Source organism: Staurois parvus, unplaced genomic scaffold (genome assembly GCF_062004578.1).
Source record: "Staurois parvus isolate SC_StPar_1 unplaced genomic scaffold, SC_StPar_1.0 ptg000814l, whole genome shotgun sequence".
Classification (NCBI taxonomy): Eukaryota; Metazoa; Chordata; class Amphibia; order Anura; family Ranidae; genus Staurois; species Staurois parvus.
The window spans coordinates 1,875,697-1,903,162 of record NW_028318610.1 but is presented as its reverse complement, the minus strand read 5'-3'; the positions used below and the strand labels follow the sequence as shown (position 1 = coordinate 1,903,162).

The window sequence follows — 27,466 nt, the reverse complement described above, 5'->3', positions numbered from 1 at the left end:
CAGTGCCTGAGTTTCCAAATGGTCAGTCCGCCCCTGGTTCCTACCGGAGAGGAAGGTGAGAGGAAGTCTCCCCAGTTAGATTTTTGTTGCGAATGTTGCTACTGTATTAGAGTGCTAGGGTGATAAAGACGGATAACCACAGTGAAGATACAAAGAAGGATGTCATCCTCATACCAAGATATAACACCATAATCTGTTATTGTTTATTATTATTATTATTATTATACAGTATTTATAAAGCGCCAATAGTTCGCTCAGCGCTGTACATTACAAAGGGAGACAGAACATGTGACAGAACAATACCAATACAATGCAAAACATGAGGGGATCAAGGGCCCTGCTCTTTCGAGCTTACAATCTAGGAGGGAGGGGGTGGTGGCACAGGAGGAGATAGCTGTGGGGGATGGAGTGGTAGGAAGAGTGGAGGAGGGAGGCAAGTTAGCAGGGGGTGGGGTAGGCTTCCCTGAAGAGATGGGTTTTCAGGGTGCGCCTAAAGGAGAGGAGAGTAGGTGATAATCTGATGGGTTGGGGCAGGGAGTTCCAGAGGATGGGTGACACCCTGGAGAAGTGCTGGAGGCGGGCATGGGAGGAGGAGACCAGGGAACTAGAGAGAAGGAGGTCTTGTGAGGAGCGGAGTGTGCGTGCTGGGCGGTACTTGGATATTAGGTCAGTGATGTAGTTCGGGGCAGTATGGTGGACAGCTTTGTACGTCAGCGTTAGGATTTTGAATTTGATCCGTTGCGCAATCGGAAGCCAGTGGAGGGATTGGCAGAGGGGGGTGGCGGAGACAGAGCGGTTGGAAAGGTGAATGAGTCTGGCAGCCGTGTTCAGGATGGACTGAAGAGGGGATAGCCAGCGGCGAGGCAGGCCAGTGAGGAGGGAGTTGCAGTAGTCGAGTCGTGATATGATGAGGGAGTGGATGAGCTGTTTAGTGGTTTCTGGGGTTAGGAACGTGCGGATTTTGGCGATGTTGCGGAGGTGGAGTCTGCACGAGTTTGTTAAAGATTGGACTTGGGGCTGGAAGGATAGGTTGGAGTCCAGAATGACACCCAGTACTCTGGCCTGCAGGGCGGGTTTGATGGTAGCGTTGTTGGATGTGACGGAGAAATCAATGGGGGGTGGTGTCCGGGCTGGGGGGAAGACAAGAAACTCGGTTTTGGAGAGGTTCAATTTAAGGAAGTGGAGCGACATCCAGTCTGATATGTCGCTCAGTAGGTGTGTGATTCGGGCTGAGACCAAGGGGGTGAGGTGGGGGGTTGAGAGATAGATTTGTGTGTCGTCGGCATAGAGGTGGTAGTTGAAGCCGTGAGAGTGTATGAGTTGGCCAAGGGAGGAGGTATAGATGGAGAAGAGAAGGGGCCCGAGGACAGAGCCTTGAGGGACCCCAACAGAGAGGGGGAGTGAGGGGGAGGTGGTAGCATTATAGGTAACGCTGAAAGAGCGTTGTGACAGGTAGGATGAGATCCAGGAGAGAGCAGAATCTCTGAGGCCGAGGGAGTGTAGTTTTTTGAGGAGGAGGGGGTGGTCGACTGTGTCGAAGGCCGCAGAGAGGTCAAGGAGTAGGAGCACTGAATAGTGTCCATTAGCTTTGGCGGTTAGCAGGTCGTTGGAGAGTTTGAGTAAGGCAGTTTCGGTGGAGTGTAGGGGACGGAAGCCGGACTGTAGGGGATCGAGGAGGTTGTTGTCGTTGAGGTGAGAGCATAGGCGGGTGTAGACTAGGCGCTCGAGGAGTTTAGATGTAAATGGGAGCAGGGAGATGGGTCTGAGGTTGTTCGGGTCATTGGGGTCCAGGGAGGGCTTTTTAAGTATGGGGGTGATGTGTGCATGTTTCAGAGGGGAGGGGAAAGTGCCTGAGGAGAGGGAGAGATTGAAGATGTGGGTGAGGGAGCGTAGGATGGAGGAGGAGGAAGGTCGTAGGAGTTGTGAGGGGATAGGGTCGAGGGGGCAGGTGGTGAGGCGGGCATCAGAGAGGGTCTTGGAGACTTCCTCGATGGTAGTAAGGTCAAAGGTGTGGAGTGTTGGGGGAGCTTCAGTATGAGGAATGTAGGGTGGGGTGGAAGAGGAGGTCAGAGCAGTGGTGGGGCCGTGGGAGAGGGGTGATGAGGGGGTAGCTGAGTGAGGGTGAAGGGGGTTGGAGAGAGTTTGAGCAGCGACGAAGTCCCTGCGGGTTATGTCGAGGGGGAGGGGGGATAAGGGGGTAGCTGTGTGAGAGGGGACAGGTTGAGAGGGCGTGTGAGTTGCGGCAATGTCCTTGCGAATTGTGTCAATTTTGTTTTTGAAGTGATTGGCAATCTCAAGGGCAGTGAGTGAGGTGCTGGGTGGAGGTGGGGGTGGAGAGAGTAGAGAGTTGAAGGCAGAGAAGAGTCGGCGAGGATTGGAGGAGAGGGCCTTGATGAGGGTCAAGAAGTAGGCCTGTTTGGCAGCATGGAGGGAGGAGGTGTAGGTGCGGAAGGCAGATTTGTAGCGGGTGAAGGCTTGTTTGGATTTGGTTTTGCGCCATAGTCGCTCTAGGGCACGACTTTGTCGTTTGAGGGTTTTGGTGTGATCAGTCTGCCAGGGCTGGAGCGGTCGGGGTCTGGTGTTGCGTGTGGTTAAAGGCGCTAGTGAGTCAAGGGCTGTTGAGAGCGCATTGTTGTAGGCGGTCAAAGCCAAATCGGGGCAGGACAGGGGGAGGATGCGGTCGTGGAGTTGATCAGCTGCAGAGTGGAGGGAGGCAGGGTTAAGGTTGCGGAGGTTACGGCTGGTAGTAGTGTGACATTTGGAGGGGTAGGCGTTGGAGGACGAGGAGATAGAGAAGGTGATCAGGTTGTGGTCAGAGAGAGGGAAGGGGGTGTTAGTGAGGTTGTGGGGAGCGCATCGGTTGGAGAAGACAAGATCAAGGATATTTCCGTCGGAGTGGGTGGTGGATTGTATGCACTGTGCAAGTGCAAAGGAGGAGGTTAGGTGGAGGAGACGGGCTGTGTCCGGGTTGTCGAGGTTGACAGGGATGTTAAAATCCCCAAGAATTATGGTGGGTAGCTCAGAGGAGAGGAAGAAGGGTAGCCAGGAGGAGAAGTCATCCAGGAAGCGGGGTATGGATCCAGGAGGCCGGTATATCACAGCAATCTTCAGGGGGGTTGGGGAGAATAGTCGGACGCAGTGGGCCTCGAAGGAGGAGAAGGATAGGGAGGGGGGGTTTGGGAGGACTCGGAAGGTGCTCTGCGGTGACAGGAGCAGACCAACCCCACCACCTTTACGACCGTTAGGCCTGGGTGAGTGGGTCCAGGTGAGACCTCCATAGGAGAGTGCAGCAGGGGAGGTAGAGTCAGTGGGCTGGATCCAGGTTTCCGTGATCGCCAGGAGGTTGAGGGAGCGGGAAACAAAGAGGTCGTGGATGGCGGTAAGCTTGTTGCACACCGAACGGGCGTTCAGGAGTTCACATGAAAACGGGGGGGGAGATTTTAGGGAGCAGGGAGACAGATACTAAGTTGTTTACTCACATAGCCTAAATGTGCATAAATAAAAGCAGATACTGGAATAATATGTTGTGCTGATATTAATTATCTCTCATAGAGATTACATTATCATCTTTGTTTAGACAGTATTCAGGGTCAGTATCTACTTCTTTGGCAAAGAAGCTGGCTCAAAGATAACCATTATGTAAATTCTGGTGCCTGTGCAATTCTTGGCTTTGTTCACAAATGTCTGGTATACAGTAGATCAGTCATCCACCTACTGTAGCTTCTCATCTTATTTGCTATAATGTTACAATGTTGCAAAGTGATCAGTGAGAGGAAACTGGGGAAATTCTTCCTCCTGCCAAGATTCTTTACATAGTGGTTGTAAACTTCAGACATGAAAAATAAACAAAGCACATCCCACTACAGTGTGTACTAAGCCGAATCCAAAGTCCAGTTCCTCTCTGATCTCTCCTCTCTCTGCTATCTGAATGACTCACTTAACCACTTCCAGTCCGGACACTTTCACCCCCTTCCAGTCCGGACACTTTCACCCCCTTCCAGTCCGGACACTTTCACCCCCTTCCAGTCCGGACAATTTCACCCCCTTCCAGTCCGGACACTTTTACCCCCTTCCTGACCAGGGCAATTTTCAGCTTTCAGCGCTATCACACTTTGAATGACAATTGCGCAGTCATGCAACACTGTACCCAAATGAATTTTTTACCATTTTTTTGAGACAGATAAACCTTTATTTTGGTGGTATTTATTCACCGCTGGGATTTTTATTTTTTTTGCTATTTAAATGAAAATGTCCAAAAATTTTGAAAAAAAGTGTTTTTTTAAATAAACTTTTGCAAATAAATAATATTTCATCATAAATCTTTGCCAAAATGTATTCCGTTATCTTTTTAGTAAAAAAAAAAATGCAAATTAGTTTATAACCAAAAATTATAATTTTTAAAAAATTTTTTTACATTTTTATTTTATTTTTTTATATTATTTTTTATTTTTATTTTTACATTCTGTCACCCTAGCAGTACAGTGTCACTATGGTGACACTGTACTACTTGTGGGGGGTGATGAAGATTTTTTTTTTTTTTACACTGATTGCTTTTACACCCATATAGGATGTAAAAGCAATCATTTCTCTTTCTCTCTGTGTGCATTCTTGCAGCCATTGAGAAATACTGAGTGAGCTGTGATTGGTCACAGCTTGTCACATGGTACAAGGCTGTTGTGAATAGCCTTGTACCATGTGACCTCTGTGATCATTCACAGATTTCACACATAGTAAGCAAGGATGTCACAAGTGATATCTTGCTTACTACTTTGCATGTGATCACTGATTGGCCAATCAGTGATCACATGATCGGGACCTCGTACAGAGGTCCCGTCCAACGATCGGTGTTTCACTGTGTCCGGAGTTTCGGTGCGGCTGGAGTGTCAGGGAGCGCGCACAAGCAGGGTGTGGGGAGGCTGTTTATAAACGGCCACCCGACCCTGCACTGCCACCGTCCGGCCGTTTATATGCAACGGCCGGTCGGGAAGTGGTTAAGCAGACACCACAACCTTCGGGGAGATGGCTTGTACCCTCCAGCACACAGCAGATGACTCTTCCTTCTGCTCTTTCTCTGAGCCTGTGAAGAGGAGGGATGTGTCACGTCCCTACAATCAGCTGTCCGATTACACTCAGCTCTGTATTCCAGCTCTGTCAGTGGTGTCAGACCTCTCCCCCTGATTTCTGTTGCTGTAAAAAAACCTTTCATCTGTGTGTTGTAAAAGGCTGTGCAGGACAGATGGCTACAGATAAACAGGTACAATTTATATAGGGTGATTTGTTTCATCTTTGTGTATTATCTATGACTAGCCACTTCACTGGGTATATGTATGGGTTTACAAAGTAGCTGTATTGTCACTTAAGTTTGGGCCAAGCTGAAAAAGGAAAAAAATGTAAAGGATTGGCAGTAGAATATACAAGAGAACATTTCTTGTTTAAAAAGAGAGCGATGAGATGCCAAAAATGCATATACTGTTCTTTTTATATTATTTATTCCCAACTCTAAGTAGTTCAAAAATACTTAAAGTGTCACTAAAGGCAAAACCTTTTTTTTTTTTATTTATTTTTATTTTGGGTAGAGTGGAGAGAGATTAGAATTCTTGTTAGGTTTTTATTGCTGTCTGTGTGCCCATTAACCCCCCTGGCGGTATTCATGAGTGTAGCTCGGGGTAAAGTTTCAGTACCAAAAGCGGTAACCCCGAGCTACACTCGGGCTTACCATGCGGCGCTGCTCCGGGATTCCTCGATCACTTACCTTGTCCTGCGCTCCCGCGATGTCCCTCCTGCAGTGTCCCCGTCATCTGTCATCTGGGTTCCGTCCCCTGCAAGCGTGGGGACGTACGGGGGACGGAACGGCGGGAAATTTGAAAATGACAAAAAGTGACATTCACTAAAATCACTAAAATCACATAGTATAACATTCCTGTATCAAAGCATTTCACATACATTTTGTTCCGAGTGCTTTGTCCGGTGCCCTGCCTGCATTTTTACTGTTCTTTCTGCCTGGAAACTTAGAAAAGTCCATGGCGTCCAAAAAGCGTCCCTTTACGTCAAAATCGGTTTTAGACCGGTTAAAGAACAGCGATAGTAAATCAGAACCACTTGCAGAATTGAGTGATAATGATTCGTGGGGGAAATTCGTCATCAGACACTGAAAACGATTTTGCGACTTTGCTCAGCGATGTGCGAACTTGGCGCTATATTTCAAATTTCAGTGTTTTTGGTTTGATTATATTATTGAAATAAATTTATTATTATTATATTATTATTATTATTTTTTATGATTATTTATTAAATTATAATTTATGATTTCGTGTTTCAAATTTTATCATACCCGGGATGTTTACTAGACTCTTGTTCGGACAGATTTCAGTGAGTTATTCCTAAAAATTACAGCCTACAATAAAAAAAATACATATTTCCATGCAAAAAAATGTACCGCTTTCAGCACAGAAATATGGACATAATCAGACCGCTAGGGAGGTTAAGGAGAATGTAAGCTCTCCTAGATTGTAAGCTCGAAAGAGCAGGGCCCTCGAACCCCTCGTGTATTTATTTATTTATTTCAGGTACTTATATAGCGCTGTCAATTTACACAGCACTTTACATATATATTGTACATTCACATCAGTCCCTAACCCTCAAGGGGTGTACAATCTAAGGTCATTGTATTGTTTCTGTATTGTCTCATGTTCTGTCCCCCTTGCTACTGTACAGCGCTGAGCAAACCCCGCTATATAAATACTGTATAATAATAATAATATAATAATTCACCTTCTCTATTAGTCATGTTTCCTGTTATCTTTGAAAGCAGATGAAAATCCCAAATTTTGGTTTGGCATCAGACTGGGAATAGGAATATCTTCCAATTGGGGCACTAGTTCTGGTGACACCCCAGGATTCCCTCACTTTGGAGGGACTTCCTCTCATATCCTGTTTTGGCTATGCAGCAGGAAGTGAAGGGAAATCTTCCAAATATTGTACAGATGGAAAACAAACTGACAAGGGTCATAGCCCTCTCTTACGCAATCCAAAATGAAAAAAAATGTCTTTAGTGATACTGAAGAGTGGCTACTAATTCTGAAGAACCTGGCTGATGATCAGAGACTGAGTATTCTGGAGGGAATTCTTACCAAGCCTTAGTGTGGCTTTCAGAGCTACAAATATAAACATCGAGTTGGCATCTGCGTGTTAATTTTATTAGCATATTAAAGTGACCCTGAACTTACTTTGCACAATAATGAAAGTTGATTAAATTAGCTATTTGCACAATAGACAACAGTAAACTGCAGAATGGTTTATGGTACAGTTTAATTGGTAGTATGTCTTATTAAAACTTGTTCCCAAGAAAACAGAAAAATAACTCTCAAGTCTTCATACAAATGACCCACATTAAAACATTTCTGCTGATTGCTACTTAGCAACAGATAGGCCTTATCCAATGTTGTTGTATCGCTTTATTACGCAGTTCAGACAAGGCATGGTACTGGGTGAGTGCTATGCTGAATTGTAAAAACGGGGAACTCCATACTGGAAACAAAAACCCATCATTTTCCCCAAAGGCACTGCATTGCAAAAAACCTGCTAATAATAATTATTATTTTACTATTATACAGTATTTATAAAGCGCCAATAGTTCGCTCAGCGCTGTACATTACAAAGGGGGACAGAACATGTGACAGAACAATACCAATACAATGCAAAACATGAGGGGATTGAGGGCCCTGCTCTTTCGAGCTTACAATCTAGGACAGTGGTCGGCAAGCCGCGGCTCGCGAGCCACATGCGGCTCTTTACCCACTCTAATGCGGCTCTTCTGTGTGCCGGGCGCCCGCTCCCCTCCCTCCTCTCGGTCGGCCGCTCCCCTCCCTCCTCTCGGTTGGCAGCCCCAAAAGTCCGCGCGGACCTTTTAATCCGGCCCGCGGATGTGGCTGTCAGGATGTGTGTAGGCGGGGCAGCGTGCCGAACGTGAGGGGAGGGGAGCTAGGCTCCTCTCACAGTCCGCCCTGAAGACCCGAACGGCGCGGGAAGACAGCGAGAGGAACGCAAAAGGTAAGTGAATTGACACGGGGGACTTGGCTTACTAGAAGAGGGGGGGGAATAGTACTGTGGGGGATGAAATACTATATGAGGGATGAAATACTATATGGGGGATGAAATACTATATGGGGGATGAAATACTATATGGGGGGATGAAATACTATATGGGGGATGAATTACTATATGGGGGATGAATTACTATATGAGGGATGAAATACTATATGGGGGGATGAAATACTATATGAGGGATGAAATACTATATGGGGGGATGAAATACTATATGAGGGATGAAATACTATATGAGGGATGAATTACTATATGAGGGATGAATTACTATATGAGGGATGAAATACTATATGAGGGATGAATTACTATATGGGGGGATGAAATACTATATGAAGGATGAAATACTATATGGGGGGATGAAATACTATATGAGGGATGAAATACTATATGGGGGGATGAAATACTATATGAGGGATGAAATACTATATGGGGGGATGAAATACTATATGAGGGATGAAATACTATATGAGGGATGAATTACTATATGAGGGATGAATTACTATATGAGGGATGAAATACTATATGAGGGATGAATTACTATATGGGGGGATGAAATACTATATGAGGGATGAAATACTATATGGGGGGATGAAATACTATATGAGGGATGAAATACTATATGGGGGGATGAAATACTATATGAGGGATGAAATACTATATGGGGGGATGAAATACTATATGAGGGATGAAATACTATATGGGGGGATGAAATACTATATGAGGGATGAAATACTATATGAGGGATGAATTACTATATGAGGGATGAATTACTATATGGGGGGATGAAATACTATATGAGGGATGAATTACTATATGGGGGGATGAAATACTATATGAGGGATGAAATACTATATGGGGGGATGAAATACTATATGAGGGATGAAATACTATATGGGGGGATGAAATACTATATGAGGGATGAAATACTATATGGGGGGATGAAATACTATATGAGGGATGAATTACTATATGAGGGATGAAATACTATATGGGGGGATGAAATACTATATGGGGGGATGAAATACTATATGGGGGGATGAAATACTATATGAGGGATGAAATACTATATGAGGGATGAAATACTATATGAGGGATGAATTACTATATGGGGGATGAAATACTATATGAGGGATGAAATACTATATGAGGGATGAAATACTATATGGGGGATGAAATACTATACGGGGGATGAAATACTATACGAGGGAAGAAATACTATACGGGGGATGAATTGCTATGGGGGATGAATTACTATATGGGGGATGAATTACTATGGGGGATGAATTACTATATGGGGGATGAATTACTATGGGGGATGAATTACTATATGGGGGATGAATTACTATATGGAGGATGAATTACTATATGGGGGATGAATTACTATGGGGGATGAATTACTATGGGGGATGAATTACTATGGGGGATGAATTACGATGGGGGATGAATTACTATATGGGGGATGAATTACTATGGGGGATGAATTACTATATGGGAGATGTATTTTCAGTTTTAAAAATGTGGCTCTCAAAATAAATTTCAATCATGGTTTTGGCGAGATTTGGCTCAGTTGAAAAAAAAGGTTGCCCACCACTGATCTAGGATAATGTTCAAGTTGTCCATGTTGAAAGAATATAGGAAATCATTTACATATTTATGCAGAATGGTAAATATCAGTAAAAAATAACTAAAAAGATTTAGCAATACAATTTAATATATGATAAAATTACTGAGTATGACCCATATTAGCAGTGGAGGAAATATCTGTGCAAACTGTGGCATCTAGCAGGTTTGCAGTTTCAGATCAATACACAGTCAAAACCATAGGGTGTTTGATGCAATATCTTTTATTAAATAACGTGTGCTGCAGTTTATGTAGTCACATACAGTTGCAAGAAAAAGTATGTGAACCCCTTGGGATTACGTGGAGTTTTGCATGAATTGGGCATAAAATGTGCTCTGAACGTCATCTAAGTCACAACAATAGAAGAACACAGTCTGCTGAACATAATACTACACAAACATTAGATGTTGCCATGGTTTAATTGCACATAACATGTAAACATTCACAGTGCAGGGAGGAAAAAGTATGTGAACCTTTGGACTTAATAACTGGTTGACCCTCCTTTGGCAGCAATAGCCTCAACCAAACGTTTCCTGTAGTTGCAGATCAGACCTGCACAATGATCTGGAGTCATTTTGGACCACTCCTCTTCACAAAACTGTTTCAGTGTAGCAATATTCTTGGGATGTCCGGTGTGAATCGCTCTCTCAAGGTCATGCCACAGCATTTCAATCAGTGCTTCTTGAAACCAGTAAACCCTAAACAGGTGTGTGTTTTTTAAGGGCAGGACAGCTGTCAGCAACACATCCAATATCATCACACTGATTGGAGTCAAGGTTGGCTCACTCCTGGCTCCAATTAGCTCTGGGAGAAGTCATTAAGCTAGGGCCTCACATACTTTTTCCTCCCTGCACTGTGAATGTTTACATGTTATGTGCAATTAAACCATGGCAACATCTAATGTTTGTGTAGTATTATGTTCAGCAGACTGTGTTCTTCTATTGTTGTGACTTAGATGACGTTCAGAGCACATTTTATGCCCCATTCATGCAAAACTCCACGTAATCCCAAGGGGTTCACATACTTTTTCTTGCAACTGTATCTGCATCGAATAAAAATATTAAAAGGATAGAATAAAATATTTATGGATTAAAGTGAAGTTCCAGCTGTTTTTGTGTTCTTTAAAAGTCAGCAGCTATAAAAACTGTTGCTGCTGACTTTTTATACACACACACTTACCTGTCCCAAGGTCCATCGCTGTGCTCACCCACGCTGTCCCTTCTTTTCTTCTTCTCTCCACAGCACATCTCAACTGTGGGCACCAGGCTGTGACAGCTTGCGGCTTCACAGCCGGGTGCCCACTGCACATGCGCGAGTCACGCTGCGCCTCCTGATTGGTCCGGCAGTCTTCTGGTACCTGTGAAAGTTCCCAGGAGACTGCAGGAGGAAGGAGGGTGTCGAATTTCCGGCTCACTTCACAGGAAGTTGGAGTGGGTACCTGTCAATACCCTGTACCCGCTCCACCCTCCCCCCAAAAGGTGCCAAATATGGCAGTGGAGGGGGGAGGAGGCAAACAAGCGGAGCTTCTACTTTTGGGTGGAACTCCGCTTTAACACAATGCACCTGAAACAATGGTGAAAATACCTTTATATATTTTTACAGTATGTCTTTGTTGAAGATCCCTAGTATGTGCAGCTCCAAAAATTTGAAACTGGAGGCTACTTAAATCATCATAGAACCAGCAGAGGAAGGCTCTGCTGACCAGTACAGACAACCTTGTGCAAACACTAGGGGGTGATTCGTTAAAACTGGAGTTTTTTTTACTGAGTAACAAAATCTATTCGTGTTTAATTTTTTTGCAATACAATTTTGCAATACAATGAACGAGAAGACCTCATTTGCTTTCTGTGTTAACCTCCTTAGCGGTATTCCCGAGTGTAGCTCGGGGTAAAACTTGAGTACCAAGAGCGGTAACCCGAGGTACACTCAGGCTTACCATGCGGCCTTCTCCGGGGGTCCCTGCAGCACTTACCTTGTCCTTCGCTCCCACGATGTGTCCCCTGCAGCGTCCCCGGCCATCTCCTCCGGCCGATGCCGGCATCCGTCTTCTGTGTTCCGGTCCCTGTGACGTCGGGACGTACGGGCACCGAAACCGGCGGGAAATTTGAAATTTTTTAAAATGTCATTTTTGCTGTCATTGCTGTTTCAATGCATTTCACATACATTTTGTCCCTACTGCTTTGTCCGGCGCCCTGCCTGCATTTTGACTGTTCTTTCTGCCTGGAAACTTAGAAAAGTCCATGGCGTCCAAAAAGCGTCACTTTACGTCAAAAGCGGTTTTAGAACAGCGATAGTAAATCAGAACCACTTGCAGAATTGAGTGATAATGATTCGTGGGGAAATTCGTCATCAGACACTGAAAACGATTTTGCGACTTTGCTCAGTGATGTGCGAATTTGCCTCTGTATTTCAAATTTCAGTGTTTTTGGTTTGATTATATTATTGAATTAAATTTATTATTATTATATTATTATTTTTTATGATTATTTATTAAATTATAATTTATGATTTCGTGTTTCAAGTTTTATCATATCCGGAATGTTTACTAGACTCTTGTTTGGACAGATTTCAGTGAGTTATTCCTAAGAATTACAGCCTACAATAAAAAACTACATATTTCCATGCAAAAAAATGTACCGCTTTCAGCACAAAAAATCAGAAAGAATCATACCGCCGAGGAGGTTAAACAAAACTACTTTTGTGCATATTTTCATTTTATTAATTTTAGTATGTACATTTTACAGAGGCACCTTGGTATATCAATCTAACATGATTTGCATATGTATGCAACCAAGACCAAGTTTTTAATCTAAACTTAAGCAACAGTTTATAAAATATTGATAAGTTCCTTGTGCCTAGATTTTATTGGAGAACTGGGATAGGGATGGAGAATTTATTAGGCTAGTCCAAGAGTAGAACTAATTACAGTTGAGGAAACTATTTGACCTTAGTCAACTTTAGGTGAAGTCCATGGGCAAAAGATTTCTCCTTTGCAGTAGCCATAACAGTAACTTCAGGTTAGTGCAAAGTCCTTTACAGTAAAGAGTAAATGGACAAAGCTCTTCAGAACACTAGCCAGTGATCCCTTATCTAACTCTGTAGCACCATGAGGGGGTTAAAAGCACAAGATTATAGATCCTTTAGGTTGCCTTTACTCACAAAATGTCAAGGGACAGCTGGTTGCCTCCTTCCAACTTCCAAGCGACACTCTATACCAGTGATACCAGACCAGATCTTCAATAGACAGCCCCCTCAGCAAGCTTTCTGTAGAACTAAGGTCACTCTCGCTCATTTTAGGCCCTCAGGTTGCCCACCTGAGGCTTCATGGCAGCAGATGCCAGGGGAGGCAAGCCTGCCTCGACCCTTGCATGGTGCAATCCACTTTGGAAAGACACTGAGCCCAAGTGTTCACAGAATATAAATACCATCTCCCAGCATGCAACATGGCCACCCTCCTCTGTAATTGGCAAGAACTGTATCCATATTCATGCTGTTCATTTGCCTAGTTCCCACCTAGGTTCTGGAAAGCTCTGGTGGCTTCCAGAAGGCAGGAGGAGCTCAAGGCAAACTCAAACAGCACCAGAGCATCATGAGCAGCCCTGAATAATAGACTGCAGAACTCTGTTGGGCAGGAACACAGCTATACTATCCTAACTGTACAAATCCTAGCACCTATCTAGGTGGGTGCTACACTTGATTTAGGGCTGGAAAAAAAATTGTATTCCCCACTGTCTTGAACTGACCCAAACAAACCTTTCCCTTGCTAGTTATAAATTGATATGGTGAGCTTTCTAGTTTCTGTTTTTGCAAAGGAAATAAAGGACAAGCAGATAGAAGTGTCATATTGCAGAAAGGGACAATGGGAGCTGGTGAAGGGTTTCTTCCTAAGATTTACCTTGGTTCCACTGCTAGCAAAAATTGTTGGTTATTCTACTCCTCCCCTACTCCACTAAAGTAAAATTCTGTTATTGCTGTTTGTGCCTTGCTGGAGATGCCCACAAGCTTAGGCCCCTGTCTGTTTCTTCACAGAGCATTCACTGAACCACTGTGCACACATGCACCATCTCTAGATGTTCTCTTGGTCTCCTGGAGAGGGTGGAGTTCTGAACTTTTGCCAGCACCTATCCTAAAAGGCTTGTGTGCACCTGCACAATCAAAATGCTGGTTGTCATCAAACTGTGGACTCAGGGTTGGAGGCTTCATACCACCCTGTTTTTACAAAGCCTCCAGGACCCAAACCAGGCTTTACCAATCCCTGAAGGAACTGAGAGTCCAGATTTCTCCATATGACACAAGCACCACAAAGCCCCTCAACCTGCCTAGGCGAAAATTCTCGGGGGCACAAAACCCTTTTTTGTACAGGGCAACATACCATGCCCCACTCTGTTTTTGACCTGGGGGTGCGGAACACACCAGCAAGTTCCCCTCTCTTTGTCAGTATTCTGTACTGAATAGTAAAGTTATTGTCAGACAGAAATGTGCCCATGTGGGTGACAGTTGGCACAGAACTGCCACTCTGGGCATACCTCACAGAATTCTTTTACAGCTGCATGTAACCCAGGCCATCTTTCAATTACATAGTTATTCTGGTTGAAAAAAGACACAAGTCCATCTTGTTCAACAAATAATTATTATGTACAAAGACTATATTTTTTGATTTTTAGGTCTGGTACATAATCCTGTCCACTTCCACTCTGAAAGCTAGGCATAACATTTTGTACATCAGTTACAACCTCGGGGTCAGGCTTTATATCCTCTTGATCCCCAGCAATTCCTGAAAATTAAAGAATATAATACATTCATCAAACACACTCACAATTCCCTTCTACTACTAAAGGCTCAGGGCTGATTTTACAAGTTCTACTTTTAGGGGGAACATTGTACTCCTGAGTATACTACACCTACCTTTAACTAATACAAATAACCCCAATATTGATATTGATACTTAGAATGATCAAATTAGCATTTTTAAAGGGAATTCCAAATCATGTCTCACAAGGTGACTTTCTTTTTGTCCTGGAATCCTACTAGAAATTCCAAGGTATTTTACTTGTATACTTTTGCAAGGGGCAACTGCTTACTTTAGATGGGGTCACACTGGTCACTTTCTGAATGATACACATGGGCTCCCTCTAAATTACCTGAATTTTCTTAAATTGCAGTAGGTTTTTCCCCACATTACCCTCCTGTACCTGTAAGGGGTCTATTTCTACTGCACTATTTCCTGCACTCTCCATTAAATAAGGCATCTTTGCTTTAATCTTGTTGCAGTCCTCAGTAGGCCAAACCCACAGCACACGGACAATAGAATTGACCTCACATGCATTGCTATGGGCAGCTACACTCCACATTCGCTGTTGGTCAGCGTCTTGATCTCGCATGGTTGTCAGAGTTGGCTTTCCAGCTGCGTTTACCACTACCGACAGACTTTTACTCCTGGCAGATTCATAAACAGGCAGAGTTTGCTGAGGCACATGTGGGAGTTGCACATGTATTGAACACCCCATGTTTCAGACACTCCGTTTGTGCACTCCACAGTATCTTTCCACAGTTCCAGTTAAAATAGAGGGTTTTATAGTCTCTGCTCACCTGCTTCACATGACATTACTGTGCCATACACAGAACAACTGTTCATACAGTTAAACATCCTTCTATACCTGGGGACTCCAATTCTGCCCATTGTATATCTTCACCCTATGTGGGAATGTTACCAAATGTAGCTCTTAAAGGATGTAGTTAACTCACCAAAATCTATGTTTTAGGGCTTTGTGTCCACTTTTTTTTTTAAAGAAACATTCATGTAATGCACCCATGCATGGGGTTGTTTGACATTCCTCTACCAAAAGGAAATAATTCAGCTTCCTGCTTTTCTCATGCTGCACCTCTGCTCTGGCCGATAGCCTTAGGCCCCTGTCTGTTTTTCCACAGACCATCCTCTCAACCGCTGGACACACATGCAGCAAATCAAGTTGTTCCCTTGCAGTCACACAGACTCTGGGGAGGGTGAAGCCCTGCACTAATGCCAGCTCCAACCAAAAAAGATGTGTTTAACTGTACAATTAAGGTGCTGGTTGTCTGCACATCATGGAGCCAGGGTTGGAAGATTCACCCCTCCCATGTCTCTACAAAGCCTCAGGGCTCTGGGACCCAAACCAGGGTTTACCAATGCCTAAGGAGACTGGAAATCTAGTTTCCTCAGTATTACATAAGTACCATAGAGATCCTTCAACCTGCCTAGGTGAGAACTCTGGGTGACACAAAACCCTTTTTATACTGTGAAAGGGTATAGTACTGTTTCAGCACTAAGAGCAATATAAGGACACATCATGTTCAGATTGAAAATGAGTTGTAATTAGCAGTGTTGGCAACAATGAAATAATGTGTGTGTAAAGGTACTTCATGGCCATAAATCTCTGCAAGCTGTGCTGTCAAAAGCTACCACTCTCCAGCACAGTTAACACAAAAAGTACAAAAAAGGAGATGGTTGGAAGAACTTTTGTTTTTTTCCAAAATTTTTTTATTGATATAAGAGCAGACAAGATAGCATATAGAGCACATACAGCTATAAATCACATTCAGAACATGGACATGACATGTCTCCCGTTTCGCAGACGGGACTCATTGTAAACTGTAATTCAAGGCCATGTGGAATGGAACAATACATCAAACATACACTACAACCAATGGATACGCAGCGGAAAGAGAATCCAGCAATGTAGGTGTGTATGATCACGTCTTGAATCTCCACATTTAGTTATGATGGAGTGGTAGGAAGAGTAGGGTATGGAGGGCACCGAATGTTGTGGACATCATGGCTTACTTATTCAGAACGTTAGTGTATGATATGGTTGCGGTGAGTCATTTCTGTGTTAAGGTGGATGCTCTATTCTGGTTGGTGGTGAAGGAATGATAAGGTGGAGTGACAGATGTGAGAAAAAAAGAGAGATGGGAAGGAAGAACAGAACGAAAAAGAGATGCAGGATGAAATGGTGGGGAAATATGGGGGAAGAAAGAAGAAAAGAAAAAAAAAAATTATGGGGGGGGAGAAGTAATAAGTTATGCGGAGGTAGCGTGTACAGGTACTAAGAAATTAAGATGGATCACATCCCCGAGTATTAGTAGAAAAACTTTTTGATAAGAAAATAGGTTACTGCATGCAGTCTACAAAAATGACCTCTGAGCTACAAACCTTGGAGCCATTAATGTATAACCAAAGGCAAAACTTTTTTGTGTTTTGGATAGATTGGAGAGGGATTAGAACATCTGTCAGTTTTTACTGCTGTTCCTACCCCTGTTAAGGAAATTCTCCCTCTCTATTTGCTCTGTTTACCATTATCATTGAAAGTGAAAGTTACAAAGAAATCCCACATTTTGGGTTCCCCAGAAATGTAATAGAGGGAAAAGTTTCCAATAGGGACACAAACTTTGGTGACTTGGGGGGTCCCCTAGGAATTTCTTTAATGTACGGGGATTTCCTCTCATTTCCTGTATGGCTGTGGGACAGGGAGAGAAGAGAAATCTCCACAATAAGACACAGATGGCAAAAAAAAAAATCTGACGGGTTATAACTATTTTTTGCTCTATCCAAAATGGAAAAAAAGAAACATTTTGCCTATAATTCTACTTTAAGTAGCTGCAGAAATATAAAAAAAAACATTGTTGTCACTTGATATACCTGAATTATTGTGGCAAAGGCTAGCCATGGATAGCTTTGATTTCAAGGGACAAGCATTTCTGTGACTATTTTTTGAAATTTCAAAAAATTACGTTAACTACCACATACATCTTACACAATCATTGGTCTGTAGTTGTAAAATCTTGGTTTCCAGTGAGAAGTACCTTCCAATTATCTATTTTTGTTTAAATTCTGTTTAGAGAGGTATAGACTTTTGACTAATGAACCAGCAAACACAAATGCTCTTGCGCTTGATGCAGGCTGCAACCACATTAAGAATGTCCTGGAACATGCACACCTTGCTGCCCTCAACAGACCGGGGAAATCCAAATATACTGAATGAGGAAAGAACAAAGAGAGGGCGCACAGGCCTAGTGCATTACCATAAAAAATGTTTAATAAGAAATAAAGTAGATGTTGTACTCACAAACGACAATAAAGTCAAGGCACATCATAAAAGAACAGCTGGGTCAACACCGCGCTGAGTAACAGTCCGTAATGGGGAATGTAGACATCAAATAGGCTGACTCGTTTCGAGGACTTGCCTCTTCCTCAGAGCCTTAGACTTTTGACTGCCAGTGGGGAATCTAACACATTCACTCTGGCTCTCCTCAATCAAACATATAATCTGAGAAAATAAAAGACTATACTACATCCATTGAAGAAGTTATTTAGTACTTGTGTTGATTTATATTTCTCCATCAGTAGATTCTTGCATATAGATATTATACCTGTTCAATGGCTAATGGAGAAAGTTATGAGAAGAACTTTACTTGGAAAACACAGTCTTTCACAAAAAGAATTTGGCATTGTTGAAATTACTGGAAAAAAAACTTAAAGTACAATTTGTGCCAAAGATCTTTAAATTTTCCATCCAGTTATAACATTTCAATGCAATATGATGCAAACAAGAACTGAACAGCAGACAGTAGCAGGTGCTTCTGCATTGAGGTGTCATATTAATACTTTGGCATATCTAGGCCTTGTGGTTTCTGGAAAGTTAGTGTTGCAAGTTTTGCCTAGAGCCTGTAACTGCCTTCCATCTTGTTGTTTTTCGTTGAACAACTGTACCGTTGGAACCTTTGGTAAAGTACAGTAGTTATCTTCAAGCTGCAGTTATTATTATTATTATTATACAGTATTTATATATACAAAGGGTATGCTCAGCGCTGTACAATAGCAAGTGGGACAGAACATGAGACAAGACAGTAACAATATAATACACAAGGGGTTCGAGGGCCCTGCTCTTTCGAGCTTACAGTTCTACTGTTTCTACTTGCCCTAGCTAACCATAAACCACAGAAGTAATCTGTTATGTATTGCAAGGTAGGAGAGCATAAAATGATGAACCTGAATACTGAATACACAACAGCAGTATTATAGTAAAATATATGGCATCTCAACTAAAAGTGTTACAGGTTCCATTGTGCAACTGATACTTTAAATTGTGTTTAATCATTTCTTGACCAAAGACTTTCAATGTGCATTCTATAAATTGATGCTTAAAGTGGAATTAAACATTTTTGAAATAGGTCCCCCAATCCATGACATACTAATATTAATAGCATATTAAACACATTATGGCAGATTTACCTACCAAATGGTCCTTTCTTGTGCTGTGGTGTCAGTGTCCTTGTCAGTCACCAGTACTTCCATCTTCTCCTGTTCTTTCTTCTGGGTTCCAACTCTTTGGCTGCTTGTGTGGCTGAGCTGAGATGTACATAGGAGTCACATTATCACAGCACAGAGCCATTCCATAAATGTACACTGACATGTGTACATAAACACTGACAGGCAGAGATAAGCGGTTCTAACAAACGTAACAGTACAGTCTCTTCCATCATAATAATATTCTGCCAGCCAGCCATTTTTTATTTTTTAAGTTTAATTCCACTTTTTAAGGCCAACTTAATACTAGCTGCTATTATAATGTTTCTAACATGCCCAAATGCATAATTCCCTGATGATAGGCCTATGGGAGTCCAGTATAATCAAATGGTCTCTACACATATTTGACATATGTAAAATAAAACATGGTTTTATTTGGTTATTGCATTTGGTTATTTAAAATGTGGTTATTGCAGAAGGTATATAAAGTGGAAACTTAAGTCCTGATAGATCACTTCAGACTGACCCCTTTTGCAGGTATACAAAACGCCTAGATTGTAAGCTCGAAAGAGCAGGGCCCTCGAACCCCTCATGTATTGTATTGTTACTGTCTTGTCTCATGTTCTGTCCCCCCGCTATTGTACAGCGCTGAGCATACCCTTTGGCGCTATATAAATACTGTATAATAATAATAATAATAAGTGCCTATATTGTTAAACTGTTATACTGATCAAATCCAGCGATGCACTGTCTCACCCTGCTCTGTACATGCTGAGTTGCTCGGTATTTTTTGGCACTGATGAAAATCTAGGTACGATTTGCTGACTGCCTAAAGATTTACTGCTGCTCAGGGACTCTGGGCTTCAGCAAAATGGCAGCCTCCAGCAAGAAGAAGCAAAAGCAATGCTGGAGACAATTTACAGCGCACACTAATTTTGGTAGCATAATTATTAATGTGGAATGTAGGTTCATTGCTAAAGAACATGATTTTTTATCAAGTTGTAATGGGTAAAGTTCCACTTTAAAAAATAATTCCAGGCATGGCTATATTATATGTAGTTACATTGGTCCAGCCTGAACCAACATAACCATGTATATATCATACCTGGACAATTCCCAGGAAGATAGAAATTAGTGAAGTAAACACCACTACTTCAGTGACCTCCACTTGTTCTTGGGTCCTGTGCTGAGCAGCCAGCCTAATGCACTGCAAACACAGGAGGTCGGCTGCTCAGCACGGGCACCATTCTGAGATTGCTGTGCATTTTCTAAATGAAAACAAAGCATCTTGTCTTGTCATTGGACAAGATTGAATGCATGGCATCACTGCCCCCACATCTCCAACTCATCCAATCAGAGACACTTTGCTTTCATTCAGAAAATGCAATGCATTCTCTGAAAGGTGCCTGTGCAGAGCAGCTGACCTCTTGTGTTCAGAAAGCAGGAGTGCAGTCGTTCAGCGTGGGACGCAGAAGCAAGATCACTAAAGTAGCAGTGTCTACTGCAATGATTTTCTCTTTTCAGGGGCATCGGCCAGATATCATATATATGTGGTTACTGGTCCAAAATGGACAAATGTAACTGTATATGTTACTGTGGCTGCTTCCTTGTTGTTTGTAGCGAGCTCCGTGCGGCTCCCAGTTTCTAGAGCAGTGAGTGCCTGGTTGGACCAAGGAGAATTCTGACGCCCATACTGTTTGATGAACCGTGGTAACTGTTGATTACGGTGAGACAGAGGATGATGTAGAGTGCGACCTGACCAGAACCTTGATGACTGAGATGTTTTGAAGAATTTATCTCTCTACATGCGTATTTTATACGCACTTCTGGTGAGTACGCATTCTATTTGTTTCAAGGATCTTTACCTTCGGATTGCACAACATTCTATTTATTCCCTGTAGCAATTGACATGGGAATTTGGACAATTGTGTGCTTTGATATCAATAACTGAATAGCGCATCGTGTACTATTGCATTCTATTTCCGTTTTTTTTTTTTTCTTCTGCCTTTATATATACGCTTAGGACATTTGAATAGAGTACTCATGTTATGTTTTCTAATTTAAGCGCTGCACCGATTCCTCTTTTTTTCTATGGTTCATTGAAAGGTTGGTTGGTTACCTTTTGTGGTGTTCTAGCAGCTTATAAAGACATTTTTGTAGCGCTCGCTATACTTTCTATACAAATATCTGTATATTATAGCCATGCCTGGAATCATTCTTTAATAGATGGGTTTTAGGCCTAGCATTATGGAATGATGGAAGCGTATTTTGTTAAATGCAGTTTTAAGAAATTGCCTTTCCATCTGCATTTTCTTTCTGCTATTGATTTATGTTTGATTTTCCATTGGAATTACAGAACCCTAGCAATTTATATTTCAAAAACGTTGCTGTGTTGCAATCAATGCAACACTTATTAAAAGGACACACAAGCCTCTTCCATACAGTGGGACTGATTTATAAAATGGAAGGGAAGCGAAAATGGACCTAAACAGTCTGTAATGTCCAATAGTAAGCAGTTAGATTTTTTGTTCCATTACTTCATACTGTTATTGGATCATGCTTTATATTTTAGATTGTAAGCTCGAAAGAGCAGGGCCCTCGATCCCCTCATGTTTTGCATTGTATTGGTATTGTTCTGTCACATGTTCTGTCCCCCTTTGTAATGTACAGCGCTGAGCGAACTATTGGCGCTTTATAAATACTGTATAATAATAATATGTTTTGTTTTTTTTTGTTGCCTTCTTCTTAATCAATTGGGGGGTATAGGGTTCTGTATATGAAGATTTTTGTATGTATTTCCTAAATTTGTTTCAGTGTGTGAACTAGATAGATTTGTGCCTTTTTCAACCTTACTATGTAACTAGGTAAAGGGATTACTGTTTGCATATTCTATGTTACCCACTGCCTATTGGCTACCACTGATTCTTGATGTTATACATTTAATTTAGGAACCCTTCTAAAACCTGGTCTTCTTGAGAGTCAGATGTCTTACTGGACAGGCTCCAGTAGGGTAGGTTTTGTGCCACATAAGTTTAAGAACTCAGAATGAAGAAAATGGATAAGGAATTAATAAGAGAGTTGGGAAAGGGAGGAGGGTATGTAGAGGGTCCCAGGGGTCACCTAACATAAAGCTTGATTGGTTGGTGATGGCAGTGATTTTAGATAACATCAAGATTCACTTAATGACGTGTCAAACTGAGCTGGAACAAAGTGGGAGATCAATGGTTGCCAGATTGAGTATATTTTTGTATCTTATCTTGTAGTGTACTTTTAATCTTAGCATGTATCATAGCTTGGGTAACGATGCGTATATCTCTATTTTATTGTTAAGAATTTTGCTTTAGAAAAAAAACTTTAAAATGGGAAAAAATCTAATTTTCATTTTCTTCTCTTTCAATACTCCAATTTTGTATCTCATGTTACACTGAAAAGATTGGATAATTCTCTTTTAAATAAGAACACCCCTCTAGTAAACACAAGCACACACATTATTTACACTGGATACTTGCACACAGTTTTGTACTGCTTTGCTATTCTTTAATTTGAAGCAATATTGTAGTATTATATGCATGTTTTGCAAAAATATCAAGTATTCTCGCCTTACTGCCTATTGCAATCATACATTGAGTTTGATTTACTTAAAGCGGAGTGTCAGGGCTCCGGGAGTGACCAGAGGTGTGTGAACTGACACAGGGAAACACAGACTTCAGGTATAGCGTGTAAACAAGATAATTTATTCAGGACAACACAAACATAAACGCAGTGCAACAAACCAAACTCAAAACTAACACAAATACATACAACAAGGTGAAACAAACCCAAACCTAAACTGATATATATATATATATATATATGTATATATATATGGAGCACAACGTAGTCAGGCGGGCCGGGTGGGTAGCTAACGGGCAAACAGGGTACCAGGAGTGAGCGGAAGAGTGGTCAGGAATAGCCGAGGTCAGGACAGGCGGAGTTCATTTTAGAGTCAGGTTCAGAGTCAGGATCAAAGCAGGATCAGGCAGGAAGCAGACAGGATGCAGGTACAGGGGCTCATGGGAAACATACACCAAGGCGCTGACTGCAGGTCTGGCCATTCCTTAAATACACCTCCTGCAATCAGCCTCAGGAGATGGCTGATTGCAGGAGTGAGCTTCTGGTTGCTGAGTACCCGCTGGCCAGCCCTGGTACTGCAGCCCACACGGCAGATGAGTCTCACCACTAATGGTGAGTCCATTCCTGACACGGAGATTGCAAAATCTGGTGCAGCTCTGCATAGAAAGCATTGTCAAAGCTTAATTGAACAAGCTGAAGTTAGAAGCTGATTGGCTCCCATCACAGCTGCATCAGATTTTTGCACTCTCCAGTTCTTGTAAATCAGCCCGAGTCTTTTAGGCTCAGTTCACACCTATACAGTTTGCATTTGATCCATTTCTGCCATGCTTTTTGTGATGGATTTTGCTTTTTTTGCACATTTTTGTTGCTTTTTTATGCGTTTCGCTGAATTTTGTTGCTAGGCAGATTAAATTGCATCAAGAACGCACTACATGCTTTTCTGCAGCGTCTCTGTTGAAGTCTATAGAACCAAAAATGCAACATTTTGCATTTAAAAAAGTCCCTGACCCTTTCCGAAAAACGCACCGGGTGAAAACGCGGTATTTGTGACCCTGTCCTATAAATCATGTTAAACGGACTGCTGCACATTTCTGCAAAATGAAAAACGCATAGGTGTGAACCTAGACTTATATTTAGAAGCGGGAAAAGAACTGCAGGAAAAATACTAGGTAAAAGGTTTGTATTTACAACTTTTTTAGAAAAATTCAGTATGCAGTTGTTGCCTTTTTTACTTGTTAAAAAAACGTTCTGTATGAAATATTTCTAGATAATGGATACCATACTTTTAGGAAGTGTACAGTAAAAAAAAGGCATTCTTTTATATGCTTTTATATATAGTATTATTAAATGTGTGTACTTTTAACAGAATATGAAGCTGTTTATCATCACTAAAAGGGTTTTTCCCCTTTTGTTTTATATCATGCAGGTGGGAAAACCCTGATACGTAGTAGTAGCATTACATCAGAAGAAGTCATAACAACTGACGATGCTGGATCTATAAATAGCTACACAGAAGATTCAGGAATTGTGAGTTCTCCATCAGATAGCGTCTCACTAGATTTGCAAACTGATGGCTACAAGAAAAGTGAAATTAGCAACAATGGGACCAACAAAGCCAATCAACAACCTGCCAGAGTGGAGTCCTTTAACAGTAATGACTCATGGAGCTTCAATGCCAGGTATTTATATGTGTTCTTTAATCCTCCTCGCAGTTTTGTTATAATTATCTTCCATGAAATACATTTGAAATATAACTTTTTGTGCCTTGTAACTTGGACTAGAAATGTCCAGTCAACAGTTATGTTGCCATTTATAAGGTCTGTATTGTATGGTTTCCTGTCACACCTAATTTGTACACTTTTAACCATTTCAATACCGGGCAATTTTACCCCTTCCTGCCCAGGCCATTTTTCAGGTTTCAGCGCTCTCACACTTTGAATGACAATTGCGCGGTCATACAACATTGTACCCAAACTAAAATTTTATCATTTTCTTCACACAACTAGAGCTTTCTTTTGGTGGTATTTAATCACCGCCGGGGTTTTTATTTTTTGCTAAATTAACAAAAAAAGACAGAAAATTGTGGGAAAAAAAACACATTTTTATTTGTTTCTGTTATAAACGTTTGCAAATAAATAATTGTTCTTCATAAATTTAGGCCGAGATGTATTCTGCTACATGTCTTTGGTGAAAATAACCCAAATTAGGATGTATTTTTTAGTTTGTAGGAAAGTTATAGAGTTCACAAACTATGGTATAGATCTGAATATTGATCAATCCTGAAGTACTGACAGCCAATCTAATTTCTTGAGGTCCAAGAATGTCAGAATAGTACAGATATCCCAAAATTACCCCTTTTTGCAGAGTAGACAGTCCAACGTACTTCATAAGAGGCATGGCGAGTTTTTTGAAGTTGTATTTTTTTTGTCATAATTTTTCAGAAATCGAAAAAATAAAAAAAATGATTTTCACTATTTTTTTTTTTACTTACTGTCACCAGTGCAGTACAGCGTCATCATATAACTGGCATGGCGGTGATCAGGGACACTGACTGGTGACAGTGTGAAAAACAAAAAATATATATATATTTTTTTTTTTAATTTTTATTATTTTTTATTACTTTTTTTCTTTTTAAGATTTTTTTTCATATTTCACTATGTCCAAAGTAGTACAATGTTACCATAGTAACATTGTACTACTTTGGGAAAGTGATCAGTATTTATTTATTTTTTTTTACGCAATTTGCTTATAGCAAAGAATTACTTTCATTCATGTTTTTTTTTTTTTTTTTTTTTTGGTGCTTAGCTGTGATTTGGCCACAGCTAATCACATGACATGTGCATGTGATTAGCTGTGACCATTCACAGCTAGACACTAGTATACAATGGATGGCATGAATGAATCCATCCATTGTATACAACTGTCACGTGACCTGCTGTGATTGGTCACAGCAGGTCACATGGCACCGGCAAGGGGGCCGATACTCAGATCTATCATTAGCCGTGTCCGAGGTACACGGCCGGTGACAGATTGCGCCGCTGCGCGGCTCTGCAAGCGTGTGAACTGTGCATGTGTGGGAGTACGCCATATGGCGGCCTCCTGGAAAGCTAGTGCATTTTTCCGGACACCATACGGCTATTGTCCGGGCGTCAAATGGTTAAAAGGAGGCAGCTAACCGCTCAACCTAGCAAAGGTAAAAAAAAAAAAAAAAATCTTTTCTTTGTTTTCAGTGGAGGGGTGAGGATTAGGTTTTTATGTTCTTAGGTCAGGTTTTTAATGCTGTCTGTATCTGAGGAGATTCTGGGGATTTGCTGTCTTTATTTGTCCTGGTAACCAATGTCACCAGGACCAAAAGTAAGGGGTAAATCCACAATGTATAATTTACAGCAAAACACACTAAGGGTCCTTTTAACACAGGCGTTCTGCATGTCTGTTTTTCATCTGTCCATTTACGGATGAAAAACAGACATCTATGTATTTCTATGGACTAGCAGGTGTAAGCGGATGATCATCTGTTTACATCCGTTATTGTCCGCATCCATTAACATCCGTTTTTTTGAAAGGAAGAAAACCCTATTTTTCTACCATAAAAAAACCCCAGAACGTATGAAAAATGGATGTAAATGGCCGAAAAAGGATGTAAATGGACAAAAAACGGATGTAAACAGATGAAAAACAGATTTGAACTGATGAAAAACTGATATAAACTGATGAAAAACTAATGTGAACTGATCCATTTTTTCTTTAAAAAACCATGACTGAAATGATGAAAAAAACAGAACGCCCGTGTAAAAGGACCATTGGGAAATTTTACAATAATGACACTTGTTCCAGTGACAGGACAGAAATTCAGAGAATCTTCCCAATAAAAATGGTAAAAAAAAACAAACTTGCAGACATTAACAGATCTCTTCTCCAAAGTGGAAAATCACTTGACTTTTAATATTCTTTTATCAGTTTATTATAAAATGACCTTTTTTGTTACCTTATTTTCCCAGTCATTTTCTTATTATCATTGACTAATGACTCAGCAAATGATTTGCTTTTTTAGTGTCATCTGACTTGCTTTCGTAACCTTGTTCACCCCTATATTTCTGCACAAAAATCTATTCTTAGATGTTATTGCCATGATGATGTTCAGTGCTAGAGTCTCCTCTGTGTTCAAATATTCTGACCCTAAGAATATGATGAACTGATATCATTGCACCCACTGAAACATTTTTGTTTTTTTTCTGAAACCTTGTTAACAATAATTCTAGACCTTAATTTGAATCATCAAACTTCAAATGAAAGAGTGCCCAAGTCAGCCAGCCGTGCTTTGATGGAAATTCAGCCAGTTCACCACAGACCAGCTGAATATTGATTCATTAACCTCCCTGGCGGTATTCCCGAGTGTAGCTCGGGGTAAAGTTTCAGTACCAAAAGCGGTAACCCCGAGCTACACTCGGGCTTACCATGCGGCGTTGCTCAGGGATTCCCTGCAGCACTTACCTTGTCCTTCGCTCCCACAATGTGTTCCCTGCAGCGTCCCCGGCCATCTCCTCCGGCTGATGCCGGCATCCGGCTCCTGTGTTCCGGTCCCTGTGACGTCGGGACGTACGGGCGCCGCCGGCGGCGGGAAATTTGAAAATTTAAAAAAAATGTCATTTTTTTCAAAACGATTTTACATAGTAAAACATTGCTGTTTCAACCCATTTCACATACATTTTGTCCCGAGTGCTTTGTCCTGTCCCCTGTCTGTATTTTGATTGTTCTTTCTGCCTGGAAACTTAGAAAAGTCCATGGCGTCCAAAAAGTGTCCCTTTACGTCAAAAGCGGTTTTAGACCGGCTAGAGAACAGCGATAGT

General features: G+C 41.6%; 1 protein-coding gene across 1 annotated transcript in view; it reads left to right on the top strand.

Moving 5' to 3' along the window:
* COBL (cordon-bleu WH2 repeat protein) overlaps positions 1 to 27,466 on the top strand; it is a 570,333-nt gene that overhangs the window by 450,843 nt on the left and 92,024 nt on the right. Inside the window, 1 exon segment of the mRNA XM_089654939.1 lies at positions 24,046 to 24,298. Coding sequence (XP_089511065.1) covers positions 24,046 to 24,298 — 253 coding nt within the window.